The 23,907-nt window shown below is 54.9% G+C and overlaps 2 protein-coding genes across 8 annotated transcripts; one reads left to right on the top strand and one right to left on the bottom strand.

Annotated features, from left to right (window-relative positions):
* Nucleotides 1-6: 6 nt before the first annotated feature.
* Nucleotides 7-8,080, top strand: LOC119847278 (selenide, water dikinase 2). 2 transcript variants are annotated; one of them, XM_038381916.2, is made up of 8 exons: nt 7-341; nt 911-1,014; nt 1,445-1,552; nt 4,939-5,093; nt 5,404-5,494; nt 5,757-5,856; nt 6,228-6,440; nt 7,129-8,080. In XM_038381916.2, the coding sequence occupies exons 2-8, from the start codon at nt 919-921 to the stop codon at nt 7,356-7,358; spliced, it is 993 nt and encodes a 330-aa protein (XP_038237844.1). In that variant the 5' UTR covers nt 7-341; nt 911-918; the 3' UTR covers nt 7,359-8,080. The 2 variants fall into 2 exon arrangements, with proteins under 2 accessions (XP_038237844.1, XP_043357286.1); XM_043501351.1 differs by lacking the exons at nt 7-341; nt 911-1,014 and adding an exon at nt 1,179-1,330 and having other exon boundaries at nt 1,390-1,552.
* A 5,495-nt stretch (nt 8,081-13,575) lies between these two features.
* IKBKG (inhibitor of nuclear factor kappa B kinase regulatory subunit gamma) lies at nt 13,576-23,899 on the bottom strand. Of its 6 annotated transcripts, none has more exons than XM_038381504.2 (15): nt 23,750-23,899; nt 23,435-23,638; nt 22,143-22,354; nt 21,865-21,948; nt 21,456-21,584; nt 17,741-17,805; nt 17,359-17,421; nt 16,948-17,071; nt 16,015-16,133; nt 15,683-15,835; nt 15,423-15,519; nt 15,152-15,301; nt 14,920-15,062; nt 14,556-14,617; nt 13,576-14,432 (listed from the first exon to the last, which is right to left on the bottom strand). In XM_038381504.2, the coding sequence occupies exons 2-15, from the start codon at nt 23,616-23,618 to the stop codon at nt 14,275-14,277; spliced, it is 1,743 nt and encodes a 580-aa protein (XP_038237432.1). In that variant the 5' UTR covers nt 23,619-23,638; nt 23,750-23,899; the 3' UTR covers nt 13,576-14,274. The 6 variants fall into 6 exon arrangements, with proteins under 6 accessions (XP_038237432.1, XP_043357280.1, XP_043357281.1 ...); XM_043501345.1 differs by having other exon boundaries at nt 16,015-16,130; XM_043501346.1 differs by lacking the exon at nt 21,456-21,584 and having other exon boundaries at nt 16,948-17,083; nt 23,750-23,898.
* Nucleotides 23,900-23,907: the final 8 nt, after the last annotated feature.

Raw genomic sequence — 23,907 nt, 5'->3', positions numbered from 1 at the left:
CCTAGCTTTGCCCGGCTCTCGCGGGACGTGTCGGAGCTAGGTCCGCAGCTCTCGCGGGAGCCGCCTTCCTCCCGCGCTCCCTCGCACCAAGATGGCTGCGCTGTCCGGCTCCCCCTTGGCTGAGTGCCCTGGACCGTCCGGCTACCGGCCCTTCGAGCCCGAGGCGCTGGGCCTGGCCCCGAGCTGGCGGCTCACGGGCTTCGGGGAGCTGCGCGGTTGAGGCTGCAAAGTCCCGCAGGAGGCGCTGCTCAGGCTCCTGGCGGGACTGGGGGGGCCGCGCGCGGGGCTGGTGACGGCCGGGCTCGAGACGGGGGGTTCCGAGCCCGGGGGGCCCTCGCTGGGTGAGCGCGGGGGGGCAGCAGCACGGAGTGTAGGGGCGGGGCGTTGTATGGGGGAGCAATGGGGTGGGGGAAACACAGGGGCTGTGGCTAGTGGGGGGGCACTGGGGCCTGTCAGAATGGGGAGGGGGCTGAGAGCGAGAGGGATGGGTTGGGGGGCAGCAGGGGGGCTGGGGTTGGAGTGGGGGCTGTGACCAGTGGAAGGGGTAATGGGGAAGGCCTGTGAGCAGGAGTGGTGGGGAGTTTCCAGCCATGAGGGAGTGATAGTGTAGAGGGAGCAGGGGGGCTGTGGGTGAGGAAAAAGGGGCTGTTGGGTGGCAGCAAAATGAGGGGGTTGGGGCTGTGGGGGAAGTGTGGGTTGATGGTCGTAGAGGCAGGGGGTGGTAGGGTCTGGGAGCTGAGAGATAAGAGTTGTGGGCGGAGGTTGAGGTAGCAGCTTAGAGGGATTCAAGGTGGCAGGGGAGGGATAAAGGCTCCAGGTGTCTAGATATCTGTGAGGAATGGGGATTATGGGTAGGGTAGTGGGCTAGAGGGCCGTTGCTGATGTGAAAGTCTCCATCTCCTGCTCATAGGCATAGGGATGGACTCCTGCGTCATCCCCCTCAGGCATGGGGGTCTCTCCCTTGTACAGACCACAGACTTCTTCTACCCACTGGTTGAGGATCCCTACATGATGGTATGAGTAGGGGTGGGTTCCAGAGTGGGCAGGAGAAGGGAACAAGTAATGCCAGAGCCAGAGACCGCACTTGTGATGGCTGGTGAAAGGCGACTGTTGTGGGCATGCCATCTTCATGGGGGATGTGCTAGTGAGCTCAAAGCCCATGGGGGGGCGTGGGTAGGGGATGCTCTCTGACTCAGAGCATGGGAAATGGGCCCCCTGCAGGGGCCATGCTCTGTGGTGCAGAGCCCACAGGGCAGGAGATGGGCCCAAGCAGTGGCGCGCCTTGAGTCTCACAGCCCAGGAGAATGGGGTATGGACGCTCAGGCTCATACCCCACAGGATGTGGGATGGGGCCCTGTTGGGGGTAAAGAAGTGGTACACACGTTCCTGGGCTCAGACGTGGAAGGTAGGTCCTATGGGTGACCCTCACACTCCTGTGTTCTAGGGCCGCATCGCATGTGCCAATGTGCTGAGTGATCTCTACGCCATGGGCATCACTGAGTGCGACAACATGCTGATGCTGCTGAGCGTCAGCCAGAAAATGACAGATGAGGTGAGGGGATGGGATGTCGGAGAGAAGGGTCTACCTATGTGCTGTGGTCACTGACCTTCACAGCTGGTATGGGTAGGCTCAGCATGTCCCTGCACTGCTGGTGTGGGGGTATATTGGATATTCCATGACAGGAGAGGTGGAAGTACTGCAGGTTTATAGAGAATGAAGCAGCCTCTGCCCCAGAGCTGGCAGCCTGATAGCTCTTCTGCTCTGTAAAGCGCAACTAAGATTTCTGAGTTACAATCCAGGGAGATGGTGGGGGAGATCCTTGTCTCCCTACCAGAGCCCTGACTTTCCATTTAGGGCCCCTGAAATACCCTAGTGCTGGGGAAGGCAGAGACTGAGCCCTCTCATTGGTCTGATCCAGACTCAGCTCTCAGACATGGTTGGGCCCAGGCCCTCCTTCCTTCTCCTTTTCCCAGTTACCCAGGTAGGAAGCTTCCTGGCGGGCTACAGGGTGTCTCCTGGCATCTTAGTGGCGTAACTGGGCAGCACCTGCTGACTCCATCAGTCCAAGGCTGATACTTGTGTCTGTGTGTTTTTGCCTGAGACCTTTGAGTGGGGTTCAGACTTCCCACTGACTTTATACTAGTCCCTGCACTGGTCCTGCTTGCTTTCTTCAACTCTGCAAGCTGAGGGGAAAACAAGGCTGCGTGGGACAGGTGGAGACTTAGGAGATGAGACGATACCAGCATAGTGAAGGGACTATCATGCAGACAGCGAAAGGGGAGAGCAGGACTAGTATGTGGGCGTGCTGAGAAATTATTATTTTAAAAAAAAAAGGAAATTAACTGCCCCCAACAGTTTGTTAATGCAAAGCGAAGGTTGCCCAGTGGTGTCTCATGCCCTTACAGAACATGGAGATTGGCTAAACTGAAATCCCAGAAGTGGAAAGTGAAGGTACAGGCCACCCTCACAAAACAGCCTTAACTCTACCATGTCCCAGCGTGCCAAGAACACACATACTGGCACTCTAGATATCACAGAGCACGTGAGTTCAGCAGACTAAAGTCCAATACCACCTCTATGCTAGGACAAAGCTCAGGTTTAGGTCTGGTGTATTGAACAGGTGCCACCTGCCTTGCCTTACACTGAGAGGCGGAGCCAGTGCCATCCAAACAATCCCAGATTTGCTCTTTGCTGCCACCCCTTCACTCCTGCAGTGAGGATTCCATCTGAGACATTGATTTCACCTATCCCTCACTAAGCCCTGGAGGCCACAATAGTGTATGCCCCCAGGCTTATCATCCCTGTGGGATGGAAGGAAGAGGACACTCTCATGCACCTCTTCTGACTCAGCCTGCAGAATTCAGCACTGAACTGAGGTATTCCTCAAAGTTCATATGCAGCTGTTCTCATAGCATGGTGACAGCTCTGCTAACTTGCTCCAGCTGATTCACCCACCACTCAATACAGCTATGTCTCACAGGATTGCAGGTGGAGTGCAGGGAAATGCTTAAATTCAAATCTGGAACACAGCACAAACAGTGGCAGGTTTTTAGTGTCTGCCTGTTATGGTTCCCTCTCTTACTTGAACAGTTCCCTGTGGCTATTGTCTGCTGTGGGGGGGGGGAGAAGACTTAAGATCGTGTTGTGGGAGTACCATGTACCTTTGTATTTCCTGGTTTTCAGAAGCTGTAGCCAGCAGCACTGGGAAGCTTGGACTTGACATTAATAAAATGTTAGGGGATGTGGCCCACGCTATAGTGTGTCTCTCTCATCCCCCAGTACTTGGCACAGCTCAGTGAGGAGGCCCTTGTTATACTGAGCAGTAAAGCAAATACACCTCTACCCTGACATAACGCAACTCAATATAATGTGCGTTCGTGTACAATGTGGTAAAGCTCTGACACGCTGCTCTGAGCAGCGTGTTAAGCATGCCAGGCCAGGGCCGAGGGGTTGGATAAGGGGCAGAGGGTCTCAGGGGCGGTCAGGGGCTCCCCCCCAGGGTTGGGGGGGCAGGAGCTATGGGGGGGCACTTTTTGGGGCCCCACAGTCCCAGAGTGGCCCAGGAGATATGGGGGAAGCTGGGAGCAGCCCGCTCTGCTTCCCTTGCCCCGGCCCTAGCTGTGGGGGGAGGGGGCTTGCGGGAAGGGATTCCCCCCCGCACGCACCGGCAGTGGCGGAAGTGGAGCAGCCCGCTCCACTCTGCCAGCTCCCAGCTGCGGCGCTTCGGTTCCCACCACAGGTGAGTGTGGGACCTTTCCCCAACCCTGCCCCCAGCAACATGGCTGGGGCCGGGGCAAGGAAAGCGGAGCGGGCTGGGCTGTTCCACTTCCCGCCGCCAGTGAGTGCGGAGGGCATCCTTTCCCCAACCTCACTGCTCCCTGTCCCGACTGCTTCGATCCCTATCCACACCCCCCGCCCCCTAACAGGCACTCACCGGCAGCGGCGGGAAGTGGAGCAACACGGCCCCAGCCCGCTCCACTCCGCCACCTCCCAGCCACGGCGCTCTGCTTCCTGCTGCAGGTGAGTACGGGGGCTGTCCTTTCCCCAACCTCCCCGCGCTCACTGGCGGCGGAAAGCAGAGCGCTGCAGCTGGGAGGTAGCGGAGTGGAGCGGGCTGGGGCCGCGTTGCTCCACTTCCCACTGCTGACAGTGAGTGCTGTTAGGGGGCAGGGGGTGTGGATAGGGGTCGGAGCAGTCGGGACAGGGAGGTTGGGTAGGGTCCTGGGAGTGATTAGGGAACAAGGAACAAAGCAAGTTCGATATAACGCGGTGAGATTTTTTTGTCTCCCGAGGACCACGTTATATCGGGGTAGAGGTGTAACTTTAATTTCCTCTCTGGTCATCTTGTCAGTGACCATCTATCGGCAGTCGTACTCTGTGCCCCTAGACCCATTTGTCAAGCCCCAGTCAACAACTTGCTTCACATCAAAGGAGTTACCTTCTTTCTGATAGGACACTGAACTATGTCAGCATCTCCACAAAGCACTTTTTGTTCAAGTGTGCTGTCAGGAGGCTCCATGCTGCGGAGAATGATTATGATTCTGAGGATGCCTCCCCAGCCTTGCTCTGGTAGAATGTCATGCTGTCCTGGCATGTTTTCCAGCATTTCAAGTCCTGATCTTCCTGAGTGGAGCTGATTAAATTCTGATACGTGACCTTTGGCTGTTGGTGTGAGGTCACCTGCAGTGTCAGTCTGTCTGGCCCTGTTGCATGTTATACGGTTGTTGTCCTTTTCTATTCTTCCTACTAATCCACTTTCTGAGAATTCTGAAGTGTTGGCAGAGCCCAGATCCTGGTCCTCAGCTGCTCTCTCCCTGCTGGTGCCTCTCAGTCCTGGCTTCCCTAATGCACACGCTGCCCTCCCTGCATACAGGTCCCCTGAGCTGCCAGTAGCCAGCCCACCAGCTGTTTCCTGACCTGTGTTCTCACCCCACCAGGAGCGTGAAAAGATTATGCCACTGATAATCAAAGGCTTCCGGGATGCCGCAGAGGATGGTGGGACATCAGTGACAGGCGGGCAGACTGTGTTGAATCCCTGGATCATTGTTGGGGGCGTTGCTACTGTGGTGTGCCAGCCCAACGAATTTATCATGTGAGTGAGGAGCAGCGAGGCCCCAGGGGCTGTACAGTTAGTACCAGGGTTAAAGGGCAAGGGGCAGCCCGAGGTGCCTGAAGCCTCCAGTGGACAGGATGGCCTGAGGCATGCACAGCTCCTGGAGTGGCGGGAGGGAGGAAGTATGCAGGGGTCCCAGATTTCTATGGTCTGGGCTGCGCGCTAGCCACTACACAATCCCCTGGAAAAGCCACACTCCTCAGTCCGTATTGGTAGAAGCAGTGGCTGGAGGGCATAACCAGGAATGACTCACCTGGGTGTGCACAGTTCATGGGTGTATCCATTTCAGGCCAGACAGTGCAGTTCCTGGAGACGTGCTGGTGCTGACCAAGCCGCTGGGCACGCAGGTGTCTGTCAACGCTCACCAGTGGCTGGATAATGTACGTATTTGCCTGCTGCTATTGTTGCCCTGTTATGCGTGCACACGCTGCAGTCGGGGAGGTGAGGGAATCGGGATTGAGGAGCTGCCATGGGAGAGCCCCCGTAGATCCTCGAGCCCAGGCTGTAGAACATCCACAAGATGGGCAACAGGCCTTGCTTTGGGACCCTCCGGACTGTTTGGAGGAGACTGAGCCCCTGGGGGTGGCGGGGGAAGGGGGGGCAGGCCTGGATGCCTCTTACCCTCTCCTGTTTCTTTTCCAGCCTGAGAGGTGGAATAAGATTAAGCTGGTGGTGTCCAAAGAGGACGTGGAGCTGGCCTACCAGGAAGCCATGTTCAGTATGGCCATGCTGAACAGGACAGGTAGGCACCTGGAAATGTAGTTGGTGAGGAGCATGGACTGTTCTGTTCTGCAGCTCCCAGCAGTAGCCTGACTGGGCTTGTGGCAGCAGGACCTGCTTCCTGCCTCAGTGTCTGGGCCGATAGGGAGCAGCCAGAGCCTCTTGGCTTGTGAGCTCAGAGGTTAAACTAAGAAGCAAAACATGATATCTGTGCTTGGCAGGGAGCCTTCACAGGAGCACCCCTCCTCTCCCGGCATTAATCTCCCAAAAGAGAGAGAGACGAAGCCCTGGCAAGTGAGAGGAGCATAAAGTCCCTTTTGGAATCCATCCCCTTGTCATGGAGTTAGCTCCTTCCTGACTGGCCCATAAGTGCCTCTCCTCCCCCTGCCACAGCTGCCAGTTTGATGCACACTTTTAATGCTCATGCTGCCACCGACATCACGGGCTTTGGGATCCTGGGCCATGCACAAAACCTGGCCAAGCAGCAGCGCAGCGAGGTCTCTTTTGTCATCCACAACCTGCCCATCATCGCCAAGATGGCTGCCATCAGCAAGGCCTGCGGGAATCGTTTCGGGCTGCTGCAGGGGACATCCCCGGAGACATCAGGTAGGGTGGGGAGCCAGGGTCACCTGAATTAGAGGTGCCTCCTAATTCACCTACCCACAGGTGGGTAGAGACGGCTGTCTCCTATCATCAGGCCTGGCAAGTTCCCTGGGGATTTCGGGGAGGCAGCTGGGACGGTTTGTGGCTCAGAAGCTTGATGTCTCTGAGATAAAGCTGGGGCAAGACAACATGGGATTGGCACCGGGGCTTTGTGTGAGACAGCCAGTGACCAAATGGTGGGGCCTGGTGTGATAGGAGAGAGGGAGAGACTCACTGGGTTAACCTGGCAGAGCGGAATCTGATACCCTCTTGTTTCAATATTTATCGACTCCACCCTCCTGGGCTGGCTGTCAGGCCTTATTCAACCTGCCTTGTAGTCCCTGCCCAGGGCAAGGAGAAACACTAATCTCCGCACGTCACCCCAGGCCACTGCGTGTGCACCAGCTCTAGCTAGCGGCTGGGCAGTGGGACTCTGGTGGCATCTGCCCACAAGCTAACTGTGTGGGGGCAGAGAAGAGCTTTCACCCTTTTCTGAGCTTTTCTGATTGGCCCGTGGCAGAAGGTTTGGGGGGCCAATAGCAACCCTCCCCCCACGACTGCTGCTGACTGTCTACCTGGCGGTGAGACTTGAGGGCAAATTGACACCGCTCCCCCCACAATGGGGACTGAGTAGCCCTGTCCCTCTTTGCAGGGGGGCTGCTAATCTGCTTGCCCCGGGAGCAGGCCGCCCGCTTCTGTGCTGAAATCAAGTCTCCCAAATATGGGGAGGGGCACCAGGCCTGGATCATTGGCATCGTGGAGAAGGGGAACCAGACTGCGCGCATCATCGACAAGCCGCGCATCATTGAAGTGACGCCCCGGGGAGCCACGGCCTCCCCCCAGGAGAACAACTCAAGTGCCAGCCCTGAAGCGGCCTCATGAGATGGCAGAACTTCCTTCCTTTGGACACTATAGGCCTCTGCCTGCAGATACAGGGCAGCAGGGCTGGCTGGGTGTCTTGGTTTTGGGAATGAGAATCATAGGACTGGAAGGGACCTGGAGAGGTCATCTAGTCCAGTCCCCTGCATTTTGGTAGGACTGCTCTATAGCATCCTTCCCTTGAGAGCTGTGCTTCTCTCACTGTGCAGCAAATGCTGATCTTCCTCCCCAACTCAGAGCAGCACCGTGATCAAACGGCTCCCCTTCCCAAGATCAAGGTGGCCGAGGCAAGGCCCTTCCAGTCTGTGCCTGAGCTGAGTGTCCGGCGATGCTGCCTTCCCCACAGGCTGATTCAGGGGGTTAATGTGGCTAATTGATTCCTGCAGATGAAATGAATTAATTATTTATTAAGGATAAATGCAGGTGATTCAGAACAGCAGGTAATTTCTATCTGGAGTTATTTATTGGAATATTTCAACGACCTTTTAGGCTCCCCCAGCCTTTGTTCAGACTGAGCAGCTGGTATAAAGGCTGGGAGGGTTGGTATAAGCCATGTGGCTGGGCATGTGCCCTTCCTCTCTTTAATGAAGCTCTTCCCCTTAAACCCACCCTGGGGCTAGGAGGAGTTGAGGACCCCCAGAGGGCAGGGCACCAGCTCAGCCAGGTGGATTGCTTCTTGGGTTGTAAATTCCTGGTGATTGATTAAATAAATACCAATTTCTATATGTGCTGTGGTGGTCAATCCGCAAGGGAGGGGCTGGACACACAATGCAATTCAGTTCAAGGAGACACTATATAGACAGCCTGCAACAAAGGCACTTCAGAATTGGCATGATCAGAGTGGGATGGGATGGTGCAGGAAGGGTGGGGGCCGAATGTCAGCAAATAGATGTATCTGGTATCGAAGTTAATGTAGAATCACTGCTGCTAACGTTTGCAGATGATGCAAAGATTCGTGGAGTGGTCAATGAGGAGGATAGGGCAGCCATAAAGAATGATCAGGCCCTAGCTTGGTAAGATGGGGCCATTCAAACAATGTATTTTAATACAAGGTCATACAGCCAGAAACACAGAATGCAGGTGATAATGCCCAAGGGGCATGTGTGCACAAAGGTGGGAGGGGAGCATGCAGTGAGTGGGTCCTGGAGGTTGGGTTGGGGTGGGGTGTGACCTGGCCAGCTAGGAAAGCAAAGGGTGAGGAGGGCCTGGGGCTGTCGCGTGACTTTATGGGATGCTCCTTGTTTTGGCCTTTTCAGTGCACTTTGCAAAATGGTTAATGGGAAAGGGCTGGAGGAGGGGAGAGAGGAAACCCCTCAAATGATCACTGAACGCAGGAGTCTGGCCCTGCCACCCCAGGGGAATGGCCTAGCCATCAGGATCATGGGGAGCAGGGAGATGGGGATAGTCGGCTGGTCTGTTCGGGCATCACCACCTGGTGTCTGTGAGGGAGGTTGGTGCTGGAGCTGGGAGAAGAAATTACCCTAGTGTTCTCCCATACTGGCCTCTGGTTCTGCCTGAATTCAGCCTGGGACTGATAGCCAAGACTCTTGGGTTCTATGCACGGCTGTGGGAAGGGAGTGGGGTCTAGTGCAGTAATTCTCAACCTGTGTTCTGTGGACCCCTGGGGGTTTCCACACCTCCATTCAAAATTTTTTAGGGGTCTGCAAATGAAAAAAGGTTGAGAACCACTGGGCTGGGGGACTAGGGGACAGAACCGGGACTCCTGGGTTCTCTCCCTGGCTCTGGAAGTTGGGGATGGGGGTCTGGTGGGTTAGAGGGAAGGGGGAGTTTGGTTCCCACATCTGCCACTCAGCTGGTGTGAGATCATAGACAAGTCCCTTCCCTGCTCTGTGCCTGTTTCCCCTTCTCGCCATGTATCTATTCAAATTGAGCTGTTTGGGTCAAGGACTGTCTGTGCAGTGCCTGGCAAAATGAGATTCTGAGCTCAGCTACCCTAGTATGCATTATTAGCAGTACTGTGTAATGGGGCCCAGTCACAGTTGGGCAGGAAGACTTGTCTGGCAGCCAAGAAACACCCAGAAATAGGGCGTGACAGTCACTGGAGATGCTCAGGAGTTGTTTCTGAAGCTGCACAGGAAGTTTCCATTAAGGGCATGTAGTCTTGTGGGCCTCACCCATTCACCCTCAGAGCTGAGCCAGTCAAAGCATGGTGAAGATTACATGCATGGGAGTTAAAGCCAGCAAATGCATCCGATGAAGTGAGCTGTAGCTCACGAAAGCTTATGCTCTAATAAATTTGTTAGTCTCTAAGGTGCCACAAGTACTCCTTTTCTTTTTGCGAAAGCCAGCACTGTGGACTCTGCAGCCAGTCAATATGGGTGATTGCTGTGTGGGCTGGTCCCAGCACCCAGATCATTTTGGATGCAGGTAAGTGATATTCCAGCTGTTCTGCTGGTGAATGCACACAATAGGCTGTTGTGTCCTATGGATCTGGAGGGAGAGCTGGCAGCCCTAGAGGCTACAGAGCCTGTGGGACTTTGACCAAGACTCAGTCCCAGTTTAAACAAGGGAGCTCATAACTCAGTGTAAGAGGAAACCAGGGCAGAGTCGAGTGTGGGGAGGGTTTGTCAGTCCTCATCTGCCCTAGTGGAGAGAGGACAGTGCCCAGGCAATGGGGGTGTTATATGCAGTCCCAGAACCTGCACCACTTTGGATATAGGCTACAGATTTCCCCCCTCACCAGCATCTGAGCAGACCATACAGTTGCTAACCTGAGGCTGGAATGCTGCTAGTCATGAGGATCCTAGACTGTGCTCACTAACAAAGCTCGGAAGGGTTTGGAAAAGCGCAGAGACGCTGCCGTTCTTCTCCAGCTCTGGAGCATCCTGGGATCCGTGCTGCACTTCAGGGCAGGCTGCAGAGTGAGAAGTTGAGCAGAGGGGATGTGTTCATATGCATGGGCTGAGGTATAGAAATATAAATGTTTTGTTAAAGTCATGCATTGGACTGCATAATAGCAACAAAGTGGGTCAGTCTTTATGGGCAACAGCAGCACTGTTATTACCTAATAATAGGTAGTAAACAGACGTTATCTATAAATGTTCCAAATGCTGTTGAGGGTGTTTGCTGTGTGTATTGTTTGTTTACTAAGGGGTTGACTGGGGCTCTGTCTTTGAAGCTGACTGGGAACTAGTTACACCAGCAAATCATGTTTTACACACAGTGGCCCTGAGTGTGACTGCAGAACCAAAGGCCAGAGTTTGGTCTTAGCTGAAAACTCTACAAGGAGCGTTAAACTAATGTGCAGGGGAGACTGTCATAGAATTCTACACAATATTAGCTCAGCTCTCTGTTCCTGGTGTGCATTTTCTGATGGGGCCCTCAACCCAGTTGGGACCTCTAGGTGCTACCAAACGTAAACTTAATAGTGGGGCCTTTACGTGCTCCTGTAATCCTGTAGTAATGTGGCCCTCATCTTGCTTGGAATGTTGATCTTTCACCCTGGTCTTTTAACTCATTCCTCTCGTTGCAGGTTGTGGCATCAATGCCAGCCCATCATGAACTGGCACTCAGAACTGGACTCTCACATATTTGTGCTCCATAATGCACCTTAGCTGGAGATGCCATCTCAGAGCGTTGCGATGCTGCTGCCATCCCTGGTGGAACATTCTTGCTAGGGCTGTGCTCTGCTGTGGGGGAATTTTTGATCCTTGAGGCTGGAATAGGGAAGCGTTGGTACCAAAGCTGACTTTCTCTCCCTTCCCTCCCCCCAGTGCTTCTGTTAGCAAACTTTTGTTTCCACTTCAGTTGCTGAGATACTATCACATCCCCCACATCCTCCTGGCTGTAGAGAGAGGAAGCTGCACTCAGCTAGTGGAGGGTCTGTTAAAATAGAAGTAAAAATCCCCCTCTCGCACACATCTGTAAGAAAATAGTGCGCTGTTCCTTGCAGTCAGTTCTTCACACCAGGTGAGACTGCTGGGACAATGCAACAGGAGGTAAAAGGCCCTAAAAGGGTGCCAGCGATGATGCACCTGACTGTGCTGGAGGAATTGGAATCACCTCAGCAGCAGAGCATGCCCTAGTGCTTCAGCAGCAGCCAATGAAAGGTTGCTATGGGACTGTTGTATCTCCCAGAAACTCTTCGGAATGTGGGCTGTATTTTGCTTTTGAGTCCCTCTGTGTAATCTCATTAACTCTAATTTAGCCTGATTTCTGTTCCCCTTGCCTCACTGTGTTGGTGTCACCCTGATTTAGCATAAGAATGGCAAGAGTGGGTCAGACCAAAGGTCCATCTAGCCCAGTATCCTGTCTTCTGAGAGTGGCCAATGCCAGGTGCCCCAGAGAGAATGAACAGAATAGGTAATCATCAAGTGATCCATTCCCTGTTGCTCATTCCCAGCTTCTGGCAAACAGAGGCTAGGGATACCATCCTGGCTAATAGCCATTGATAGACCTGTTCTACATGAATTTATCTTGTTTTAAGTCTTGGTCTTCACAACATCCTCTGACAAAGAGTCCCACATGTTGACTGTAATACTTCCTTTTGTTTTAAACCTGCTTTTAATTTGGTGGCCCCTAGTTCTTGTCTCATGAGGAGTAAACAACACTTTTACTTTCTTCACCCCAGTCATGATTTTATAGACCTCTCGCATAACCCCCATTAGCTGTCTCTTTTCCAAGTTGAAGAGTCCCAGTTGTCTTATTCTCTCCTCCTAATCAGATTGGAACAGCGGAATCCCCTGCACTATAACCCGACAGGCTGCTTGCAGAGTGATGTGCAGAATGGGCCTGGCTTTTAAACATCAACATACAAACCAGACTTTTTATTTTAAATCTCCCTAGCCATGATGAGAGAGAGACTGGCCCTAAAGCAGGGGGGGGCGGGGAGCTGGGGGGAATGTGGCTCTGTAACTTTAAAGGAGGGAACACTTACGGGGGATGTGGGGAGTGCTATGGTGAGGTTCACTTGCCCTCTTTATGCTTCAGAAATTTGTGGGGGGCGGGAATGTGCCTGTAAAAGGCTGCATCAGCTGTACACAGTGGGGCTGGGTCCTTCCAGCCAGGGTCCAATGGGAGTGGGGGAACAACGCTAAATAAAGCTAATAGAAGCGCCCCCTGGGCTCCTGCCTCACGCACCTCAGTCATTCAGTCGCAAGTGAAGAAAAGCGAGCTTCCTGATTGGTCTGCAATGTAGCCAATCGGTGGGGGCGGGCCCACACAGGCCGGATGTGGTTTCGTTAGGGCATGAGACAAACGCTGCAAAGCAACCGGCTGGAAAGAGCCCTGAAAAAGGCTGCGTGTGAGAAGATGTTTAGTACTTTTTGCTAGCCCAGTATCCTCTATGTTAACTAGCCTAACTCCAAAAAGAAAAGCAGTACTTGTGGCACCTTAGAGACTAACAAATTTCATGAAGTTGACAGATTTCCACTCTATACGGCTAAATTCAGTGCTGATCTGTATTCGCAAAAAGAAAAGCAGTACTTGTGGCACCTTAGAGACTAACAAATTTGGTGCCACAAGTACTGCTTTTCTTTTTGCGAATACAGACTAACACGGCTGCTACGCTGTAGCCTAACTCCATAAGCTTGCAAGCATGCGCCATGAGGCTATACTCCGTGGATTCAGTACTTTTTCCCCCCTAACCCGCATCATAGTTGGTTAGTTTATAAGCAACTTGTTAGACATAAGACTCCACCAGTTGGTAGCTTCCTAATTTTACTTTTTTAAAGTTAATTTAAGAAAAAAAGTACTTCCAAAAGCGACCAATGTTCATAACCTTTATGAAGAGAGCAATTAAACTGAGGAAAGCATGTCTGCCAGAACAGGAGGCTGCACTCCTGCTCAGGCCTCAACGATGCTGAGTAGGTAGAGCACAGTGGTGGCTCATTTGCTATTTCAGAAGTACTGAATGGTACTGGACTAAGGATTGACACAAGTGACCCAGACCCCTACTGCCTGCCCTGATGCTTACACAGTAAGGGGGCACAGTTGCCAGATGATCCATAAATGCAAACTAATGCACGCTGGAAACCATAGTCCTCACTACACCCGGGGGGGGGGGTGTGTGTAAAACAGCTGCTGTTGGGATTAATCAATATTTAATTTTATTTGCCATCTTGTCTTCCCCCCTCCCCTCAGTAGTGCCAGCACTTGCATTTTGGACACTGTTATTCCATGGTAGAAGAGGGCAGACCTGGTGATTGTGTGAATCTAGCTCAGTGTATAAGCATGTTCACAAGAAGAAAATACCAGTTACTTAGAAAAGAAGCAGATTCTTTTGTTGTATATGTTTTAGCCAAACCAGGACGGGGGCTCCATACAGCAATGTCTGTAAACACTCAACTCCCCTCCCTCCACATTAAGTTTTAATAGATTTACATTAAAGGCAAGAGTCTGACTTTCGGAGCAGCACATGGACCATATGTTAAATAACCAGAGCACAGTGTAGAAGGCAAGCACAGAGCTGCTACGACAACCTAAAACTGAGCAGGAGAATGTCTTCACCACCACACCCTGCAAATGGTTCAGAGTTAGCAATAAGGTGCTTAAAAAGGAAATGGACAGCGAAACCTTCTTGCCACCCCTCTTCCACCCCTGCTGCGTGCTGCTACACCCCCACCTTGAAGTGGTTTCCATTATATAGAGGGTTTAAAGTTTGGTTCAGTAGCTCTCAGCACCCCTGCTCACCCCACTAATCTGTCAATCTCCACAGATTGTCAAATCCCTGAATTACAGCAGATCACGTACATTCAGTTTCACGTAAGGCAGAGACAATGGTGCAAATCCCATCCTCCCCCATGGTATCCACAGACTGTCCATTCCAACTGGCTCAAGACAGTTGTGAACCCAGTTTGCAGCATTGTGTCGCAGAGCAGTAAGTGCCATGGGGGGGAAGCAAAGAGTCGAGCAGGCCAGGCACACCCCTTGCCCTCAGCCTCCTCCTCCTTCACGGGCATCACTTGATACAGTCCATCACATGGATCTGCAGTGTATCCATGTCAGGAGCCTGGTACTGGCACTTGGGACAGCAGAAATCCGGCTGCTCCTCGGAGATACTTCGCCTGCGCCCTGCAGCTGGCAGGGCTTGGAAAGGTACTGGGGCCATGTTGTAAACTAGGAGGAGAGAGAAAGTTACTGTCCCAAAGATCAGCACCTTCCCATGGTGCCCAGATAGTCTGCAAGTGCCCAGGCCCTGGCCATGAGCATGCCCCACCTAGGGAGAGTTTTAAGACTCACCTGGCTGGGGTACAGATGGGCGCCCCTCCGAATGGCGGTTCCTCATCTCCTCCATCAGAGCCCTTTGCAAAACAGCAAGAGGTTGGGAATGTATGGGCAGCGGGGGGTGTCAAAGCAGAACTTCAGTACCCCTTTCTTCCTCCCTCCCCCTCCTCGCGAGCATTAGAGTGGGGCTCAAACCCCCATGGGACCCAGGGCAGTGGACATGGCTGGGGACACTGGTTCTCCACAAGAGCCCCAAGGGACAAAGCAGCTGTCTGCAGATTCATCTAGCAAGACAGGAACTTGCACTAAGCTCTGACCCACTCACAGGGCCCACAGGCCAAGTGTTTGGGGAGTGGACACAGACAAAGGGAACACTCACCAGGTGGCTCCATTAGCGTCTGCCTTTAGCTTGTCATAGTCCCGCCGTAGCTGCTCCAACTGCTCCTGCAGAGTCTCGCGCTGCTCGTGCAACTTCTCCCGGGCCTCACGTTCCGCTAGGAAATCCGCCTTGTAGATATCGGCCTGCAGGAGAGGCACCAGCAACCCTGCCCTTCAGCAACCGTGCGTGCACACACACGGTCACCCCGCATCTCCCATCCCCCTGCACCCACCTGGGCCTTCAGCACCGGGATGGTCTCCAGCACAGCCTTGTGCTGCTCCATGTCCTCCTTCAGCTTGTCAATCAGCTCCTGCTTGGCCACCAGTGCCTCCTCGGCTTGCTGCAGCTGCTGCAGCAGCTCCTTCAGGTGCAGCTCCATGCCCTGGAGTGGGGGAGAGGTCCACAGAAGACTGAACAGCAGGGCACCCAGGGGGCAGCGCTGGCTCCAGCCATGGAAGCCAGCCAAGCAGCCCTCCTCCCCCCCAAACCAACTCTAAACCCACCTGGTTCCTCTTCTCGCTCTCCAGGCTGGATTTCACATGCCCATCGTACTCCTGAAAGATCTGGTGATAGGCCGCCTGCAGCTGGGCCAACTTTCTCCTGAGGGATAATTGTGAGGTCAGAGGCATCTCACCCCCCTCTGCTCCCATACCACCCCAACTCTCCCTCCCCTCATCTCCATGGCACACTCCCCCCACCCCCCAGACAGACAGACAGACAGACGCTCCTCTGCTCTGTGGCCCCCGTTCCCATGCCCACTCACTTCTCCTCTGTGGCGCCCTGCCTCTCCACCCGCAGCGCCGTCTCCAGGTTCTGGGCCTGCATGCGCAGCTGGTCCACCTGCACGCTGTGCTGCTTGCGCAGCGCCTCAGCCTCCCGCTCCAGCTTGCAGCACTGCTCGGCAGCAGCCTGTTCTCTGGCGCACCGGGCAGGGAAGAAACGCCAGTGTTAGCAGGGGGTCTGCCCCACGTGCCCCCTAGATGGTCACGGCTTGCAGCCCGCTTTCAACCTCCCAGGACAGGTCAGTGGCTGCAGCCAAACTAACCTGCTGCCAGCCCCAGACCAGGGGGGAAATTCACAGGTGTGCACACTCACTTCTCCTCCAGATCCTGTTTCTCCAGCATACAGGCCTCCAGCCGGCTCTGGCTCTCCTGCAGCTCCCCCAGCAGTGAGGTCACCTGGGCTTTCACTGAGGCCCTGTCCTCCGTCAGCTGCTGCAGGGAGGGAAGGATCCACACCTTAGCCCAGGACACACCGCCTGGGAGATCTAGATTCAGAGAGAGGGTGAAGCTGCTGCAGGCTGGGATGGAGGCCCCGTCCTGCTCTATTTCTCACTTCCCTGGAGAAGGGGCTGGTGTTGAATGTGTTTGCATGTGTGTGGGGGGTAACAAAACGGGAATATCCTGAAAATGTTTGTGACTGATATGCATGGCAGTGACTTACTGAACTTGAGATCGCTACCCAGTGGGGGCAGAAGGGTTAAAAAGCTGCTTCTGGGTCTGAGCAGGGAACATGAGGTGTGGGGGGGGGGAGGTGTCACATCTAGGGGTTGCTAGAGGACTGGCTGCAACTGACCCATGTCAATGGGAGCCCAAGGACTGAACAATTAACACCTAACAGCACAAACTCCAGCAGGCAGAGCCTGGGGACTGAGGAAGTTCTGCAGGAAAAACAATGGGACTGGGGCATCAGGGGGCTCGGTTAATAGCAGGTCTCACCATTGGCTTCTCTCGGCTAACCAAAGGGTATCCAAAGCTGCACTCAAGTGACTAAACCCAGCTCTGTTTGGAGAATGCCTAGCTGTTGGGCGTCACTCGCTGGGTGTATGGGTCCCTGCAGAGCGTAAAAGTCTCTCCCAGGAGTCTGTCTGGGAGGGCCGGAGCCCAGGGGCTCTATCTCTGACTCAGTAAAGCTGCATAGCCTCCCCTGACAGAAGAGGGGGACCCCTTACAGGGTTTCTCTGAGGAGCTGTTTAAAGGCTGGGGTCTAGCACCCATCCCATGGGGCCGTGACTTGGGCAGCGTTTACCTCTAGCTGTTTCCTCAGGGCCTGAAGCTGCTGCTCAGCCTGCTGCTCAGCCTCCTGCGCCCTGGCTCCCAGCCTGGCCACCTCCTCCCGCACCAATGCCAGCTGCTGCTTCAGCCCCACGCTCCTGCCAGGGAACCCACACAGTGAGTGGGTGATGGATCAATGCCCAGAGCCCTGCCACCTGCCCCCGCTGCGCGTCTTGCATTCCCCTCCCATCCACCCCCCGAGTGTCCCCCAGCTTCTTGCACAAAACCTGACCCACTCCATCCCCCAAGCGCTGAGAGCACCCTGCACCACCCCACCCTCATGCCCACACACCACATCCCAGAGCCCCCTGCACCACCCCTTAACACACACGCAGGTGCCAGCACCGTCCCCAGTGGCACAAGTCCAAGCCAGTAAGTAACTTACTCCTCCTCCGTCTCCTTCAGCCTCCTCTGCAGCAGCTCGGCTGCGTCCCGCCTGCTGCTGGGTCTGAAAGGACATGCAGGGCGGTGAGGGGTGCCCGGCAGATCTGAGCTCAAGGGCGGCTCGTGCTCAGACCCTGGGGAGCTCTGCTTCCCTCAATCACAGCTCCCCCCCGCCACAAACTAATCAGTTGTTCCTGCCACGAAGGATGTGGCCCATGGTGTCCACACAGGAGGATGCCTGTTGTTCCCTCTGCAGAACCTGCCCCCTCTTTCTTCCCCAGTGGGGAAGGGACGCCCAGCCTGGGGGATAAGGGGGGCTGGGCACCAGCGGGGTTCTCCCAGCCTCACTGTATCACCACCTCCAACACACGAGCTGCTCTTACCCGCTGTCCCCGCTGCCCTGCAGGGCCTCCAGCTCCACCGGCCTCTCCAGCTGGACCCCATTTTCCTGTGAACGACACTGGCACCGCTGAACCACAGCTGCCACCAGAACCAGCTCAACTCCCCCTGCCCTCTCCCACCCCACTGGGAAACAGTCCCATGCTGAGCAAGGCCAGCCTGACACCACCAGGAATCCAGGTCTCCCTGCCCGGCACCCCAAGAAAGGGGTCCCATTTCTCCCAGCACCTCTATGGCTGGGGCCCTTAAATATCCCTGTGATGCCCACAGAACTCTTGATTCTGTGAGGACATGGGATTTTTTTCCTGATGCCTCGCTGTGCCTGTTTCCCCGCATACTTTTCATTGCTACCCAGGGTGAAGAAAAGGGTCAAGTTTGCTCTTGGGCTGTGCAGGATGGGGTGGTAGGAATGGTTCAGTAAGGAACCCACTGAAAGCAACTCAGATCAATGCAGCGCCTGAGAACACGAAAACCCCCCATGGTCGGAACGTTGACACCTAGCATCCCACTGCCCAGAGGAAGGATGTCCCCCAGCCCGCACCCCTCAGTAGGGAAGCTGAGCAGAGAGCAACTGTAGAACAAAGGACTGGGATGTGGCAGGCAGGGGATAAAGTGCTGGCTGTGGGCAGAGTCTGGCAGCTCTCATCTGGGACTGAGAAAGGGGCAGAGACAGAACCTGAAGTGGGGCCCACTCCAGCTTGGCTGACAAATTGTTCTGTCCTGGCCTGATGATGGACTATGTCTTAACCTTTGTTTCTCTGTGTGAACATAAGGAGGCCCCAGGTTGGGTTACAGGTGACTAGTGAACTCAGCTTTGTTCTGCAAGTCCTCCCTGGGTGCATTAGTTCCTGCACAGCGTGAGAGTCTCTGACCAGGAGTCTGTCTCTGCTGGACTTGCTGGGCAGAGCTCACAGCGGGAATCAGGATGCTGGAGCCCCAAGGCTCAGCCTTGGAGGCAGCGAGGCCTGCCTCTGCAGGGGGTGAGGGAGGTCTGGCACGCTGAAGGGGTTCCTCCATGGAGCAGAGATCCTGCCAACTGGCAGAGGATACAGGGGACATTACAGAGATCCCAAGTCTGGCCCTCACATTCTAGTTCACCAAATGTTTCAGAGTAGCAGCCGTGTTAGTCTGTATTCGCAAAAAGAAAAGGAGTACTTGTGGCACCTTAGAGACTAACAAATTTATTAGAGCATAAGCTTTCGTGAGCTACAGCTCACTTCATCGGATGCATGTGAGCTGTAGCTCACGAAAGCTTATGCTCTAATAAATTTGTTAGTCTCTAAGGTGCCACAAGTACTCCTTTTCTTTTAGTTCACCAAAGAGTCTCCTGTCCAGTTTCCAGCAAAAGCCTGTGTCACACTGGTCATCACAAGCTTTGTGAACTGCATGTGTAGATCCTATAGATGATTGTGACGTTGCATTCCATATGATTATATGAAAATATGCTAATGAGTATAAATATAAAGTAACTGGAATATGCTTCATGAAATGGCTCTGTTTACTTGTAAGTCTTCCTGCATGGGGGGGGCCCTGCGCGCTGGCAAGTGGGCAGTGAAATCTTACAGTGACATGATCACGTCACCTGAACTAGAATCCATCTTTAACCTGGTGCTTTTCCATTTAGAAGGAGGGGTGGGAATCCAGAGGGGGATAAAGGATTCCCATCTTGTGCAAAAGATATATAAGGGAGTGGAACAGAAGCAAGGAGGCTGCAGTCATGAGAAATTTCCTAGCTACCACCTAAGCTGGAACAAGGACTGCACCAGGGGAAAGGATTGGGCCCAGAATAGAAAGACATCTAGTCTGTGAAAGAAGCTTATTTGAACATTTCTGAGGGTGAGGTTTCATCTGTAATCAGTTTCTTACTGTATTAGGCTTAGACTTGTGTGTTTTTGTTTTATTTTGCTTGGTAATTTACTTTGTTCTGTCTGTTATTACTTGGAACCAAGTAAATCCTACTTTTTATATTTAATAAAATCACTTTTATTTACTAATTAACTGAGAATAAGCAATTAATACCTGGGGAAGCAAACAGCTGTGCATATCTCTCTACCAGTGTTATAGAGGGCGGACAATTTATGAGTTTACCCTGTATACACTTTATACAGAGTAAAACGGATTTTGGGGTTTGGATCCCATTGGGAAATGGGTATCTGGGTGCTAGAGACAGGAGCACTTAAGCGGTTTTCAGTTAAGTCTGCAGCTTTTGCGGGGGCGTGGTTCAGACTTGGGTCTATGTTTGCAGCAGGTAGCATGTCTGGCTCTACAAGACAGGGGACTGAAGTTCCATGCTGCCAGGGAAAACGAGCTCAGAGGTAGTCTCAGCACATCTGGTGGCATTCCTAAGGGGGTTTCTGTGATCTGTATCCATGTTGGGAAATGACGTTCTTAAGGCCTTGTTTTAAAGCAGGGATGGGCAGACTTTTTGGCCCGGGGGGCCACATCTGGATAGGGAAGTTGTATGCAGGGCCATGAATGTAGAGCTGCAGCAGGGGTGAGGGAGGGGGTGCGATGTGCAGGAGGGGGATCAGGGCAGGGGGTTGGGGTGCAGGAGGGGTGCAGCAAGGGGCTCCAGGCAGGGGATTAGGGGGCTCAGGGCAGGGGGCGGAGTGCAGGAGGGGTTCGGGCTCTGGCCCGACGCTGTTTACCTCAAGTGACTCCGGGGTGGCAGTGGCACGCAGCAGGGCTAAGGCAGGCTCCCTGCCTGCCCTGGTGCCGTGACACTCCTGGAAGTGGCCAGCATGTCCAGCAGTGGCTCCTGGGGGTGGGGCAGGGCAGGGCAGACAGCTCGGCCATGCACTGCCCTTGCCTGCAGGTACCCCTCCTGAAGCTCCCATTGGCCGCGGTTCCCCATTCCCGGCCAATGGAAGCTGTGGGGGGTGGTGCCTGCAGGCGAGGGCAGTGCACTGAGCCATCTGCCCCCCCCAGGGGCCGTAGGAGCGTGGTGCCGGCTGCTTTCGGAAGCAGCGCAGGGCCAGGGCAGGCAGGGAGCCTGCCTTAGCCCCACTGCACCACAGGGCTGGCAATCCCGCAGGCTGGATTCGGCCCGTGGGCCATAGTTTGCCCTTCCTGTTTTAAAGGCAGGTCACTCAAAAGTAGTGTGGATGTTTTCTCCTCCTGGCGGGGGGGGGGCACTTCTGTCCATTTACATATTGAGGCAGGTGCAAATGGGAACAAGCAGACAGACACAGCAGGGGTTCTCCTGATGGGGAAGAAAGCTAACAGTGGGCCTGGGGTCGGCAGCGTCTTATTACACAGAAGAGCAGCTTGGAGGATGAGTTTAGGCTTTAGAACACATGTGAGGATTTTACTTTCAATGTTTCTCTTGGAGTCTCCATTCTTTGTGAGCCCTACCCTGGCTGTGTGAGAAGTAGCGCTGTGCTCTGAGTGTAGCCAGTCATTGGCGCTGGGGGTTCCTTTGGGAACAGCTGGTCTGGTAATTCTGGACACATCCAGTGGATCAGGGGCTGGGCACTCAGGGGGATGCTGGGCCACTGCTAGCCTACATGTGCTGAGGAGAGATCTGGTGCTGATTGTGGCCGAAGCCAGCAGGGAGCTGAACCTTGGCTGGTCCAGACAAGGCTCCCTCACGTTAAAGGCAGGTGGGAGCAAGGTGCCTTGCAACCCTGGATACCCCCCGGGGAGAGATAGGGGCATTACGAGTAACATTCACATCCCCCTGCCTGACCAGTCCCTTACCTTGACCCTCACACCAGCCTCTCCTGGGGGCTGCACCTGCTGCTGGATCTGGGCCTGCAGGACCCGGTTGGCCTCCTGGAGCTGCTCTAGCTGCTCCTTCAGCAGCTGCAGGGTCTCCGGACCATGGGCCTGGGGGAATGGGGAGAGTGAGAGACAGACACCACAGACTGCTTCCCCCACAGCCAGCGGTCCCACCCTGCCCCCTGCTGAGAGAAGCCAGGGCAGGAGTAGCCAGGAGCTCCTCCCAGGCCAGAGGGCCCCCCGATAGGCCTTTTTCCTTCTACTCTCTCACTAGCGCAGCTGTGGATGAAGCAAAGCAGGGACATTTGGGGGTGGGGTATTCTGTTCCTCAGGGAATTGGGAGCTGGGTTAGGGGAGATCCCCATCCCCCCGGCCAGGTGTCTCTCACCATCATGGGCTCGGCCAACTCCAGGGTCAGGGTCATAGTGTCTGCCTCCTCTGGCTCAGGGATCTCCTTCTCCAGGGTGCTCGGCTGGGAAGTTGCAAAAGAGTCAGTCATCTGAGAAGAGACAGCTGTCCTGACCTACCTCCCGACTCCCATGGCCCTGCTGCAGAAAGGAACTGGGCCAGGGGAACCGCGGAGAGATCAGTGCCCAGGTGAGACCCCTCCGGTGTTGGGGGGAAGGTGGCACAGCATGGTGTGGGTGTAGGAAGCTCTCCTGATACCTGCTGCCTTCCCTTGAGCTGCTCCACCTCCCAGAGGGCCTGCTCCAGTTGGCACTTCATCTCGGTCCGCTCAGTGTTCAGCTTCTCCACCACATCCCGGGCCTCCCGGAAACGGAGCATCAGGAACTCCTTCTCCTCGCGTTGTGTGGCCTGGAAGCGCAGGAACTCCTGGTAACGTTGCCGCAGCATCTGGTTACTCTGTCGAATGGCCTCTGCCCCAGGGACAGGGAGATTGTTAGCCTGGTGCTGGCTGAATTCCTACCCTCCCTCTGTGGGGGGGCACACCCCTTACCCAGCTCTCCACCCCCCATCCAGGAGAGCTCTCTGGGACCAAGGGGGAAATGTGTTGGTAATGTGTATGATGCCTGTGTGTGCCTCAGTTTTCCTGTGCACTTAGCATTGCTGTGGATGGCTTGGGGTGGCATGAATAGGTCGCTCAAGGACTGGCTGAAACCCACCCACTGCAATGAACGATGCAGAAAGACAATGGGAGCCCCGATGGGCAGGATGTGCCAGGTCACATCTAGCAATAACCCAGTAGTAGGAGGTTTTCTCCCACCCCTAAGCCCATTGCTTCTTGTCCTGTCCTCAGAGGTCCAGGAGAATAAGTTTTCCCCCTCCCCCTTGTAACAACCTTTTATGTAATTGAAAACTGTTCTCATGTCCCCCCTCAGTCTTCTCTTCTCCACACTAAACAAACCCAGTTTTTTCAGTCTTCCCTCATAGGTCCATGTTTTCTAGCCCTTTGATCAGTTTTGTTGCTCTTCTCTGGACTGTCTCCAATTTGTCAATATCTTTCTTAAAATGTGGCCTTGGTTGAAAAGGCTCCTTGGTGTCACTGCAAATACTCCAGGGCCACATCACCCACTGAAAGGGCCCAAGAAAAGCCTCCTGCAGGAGTCTGTCTTGGCAGGATTCCCTGCAGGGAGCCATGGAGAGAAACAGGGATCACTGGAACCCAAAGGACCACCCTCGGAGACCAAGGGCCTGCCCCTGTAAACTGTGGGGGTGCTTAGGGCCCAGTCCATGGAAGGGGTGACTCCCAAGGGACTAGTCATAGACCAGACCCTGTAGATCCATGATATTGTCCCGTCCGTTCCGTTCCCCCCCCGCCCCGCCCCCGGAAGCAGAGACTAGCCATAGTGGAGCACATCCCAGCCCTCAACCCACCCACCACGGGGAGCAGAGAACAGCCACAGCACAACACGCCCCGGTCCTCGACCCACCCCCCACAGCGCCGCCCACCGGCCCCCAGGGGGATGAGGCCTCCAGGGGGCCCGGCTCTTCCTCACCCTTCAGGTCTTGGTTCTCGGCCAGGAAGCGCTGCAGGGCCTCGTGCCCAGCCAGGTCGGGGGGCAACTGCCAGGCCGCCACCTTGCCCAGGGACGAGTCCTCGCCCAGGGCTCCGCAGTCGCCACCTGGGCCCGCGCTTGGCTGCACCATCTCGCAGCTCTGGCGCTGCCGGGTCCCGTTCATCCAGCCGGGCGGGTCCCAGCCTGCGGAGAGAGATTGCGGCGGATGAGACGGGGGGGGGTGCCAGCCAGATGGGCCCGGACACCTGGGTTCAAATTCCTGGCAGAAGAAGTTCGGACACCTGGGTCCCTTACCCGGCAGTGCGGGGGAGTTCGGACGCCTGGGTCCCTCGGCCAGAAGTCCTAGTACCTGCGTCCTCGCCCGGCTCCCACTTCCCCCTTCCGGGATCGCGGCTCTGCCCACTCCCCCGGAAGTGCTGCCGAAGGACCCGGAAGCAGAAGGGACGCTCAGC

This window comes from Dermochelys coriacea, chromosome 23, assembly GCF_009764565.3.
Source record: "Dermochelys coriacea isolate rDerCor1 chromosome 23, rDerCor1.pri.v4, whole genome shotgun sequence".
Taxonomy (NCBI): Eukaryota; Metazoa; Chordata; order Testudines; family Dermochelyidae; genus Dermochelys; species Dermochelys coriacea.
The sequence above is the reverse complement of the archived record's forward strand: the minus strand, read 5'-3'. Positions and strand labels throughout refer to the sequence as shown.

Coding starts and splice junctions, on each gene's coding strand:
- LOC119847278 (XM_038381916.2), top strand. CDS start 919: ATGGACTCCTGCGTCATCCCCCTCAGGCATGGGGGTCTCTCCCTTGTA. Junction 5,495..5,756: donor CTCACCAGTGGCTGGATAAT/GTACGTATTTGC, acceptor TTTCTTTTCCAG/CCTGAGAGGTGGAATAAGAT. Junction 6,441..7,128: donor GACATCCCCGGAGACATCAG/GTAGGGTGGGGA, acceptor CCCTCTTTGCAG/GGGGGCTGCTAATCTGCTTG.
- IKBKG (XM_038381504.2), bottom strand. CDS start 23,618: ATGAACGGGACCCGGCAGCGCCAGAGCTGCGAGATGGTGCAGCCAAGC. Junction 21,585..21,864: donor AGTTGGCCGAGCCCATGATG/GTGAGAGACACC, acceptor CCATTCCCCCAG/GCCCATGGTCCGGAGACCCT. Junction 14,433..14,555: donor CCCATCTGTACCCCAGCCAG/GTGAGTCTTAAA, acceptor CTCTCCTCCTAG/TTTACAACATGGCCCCAGTA.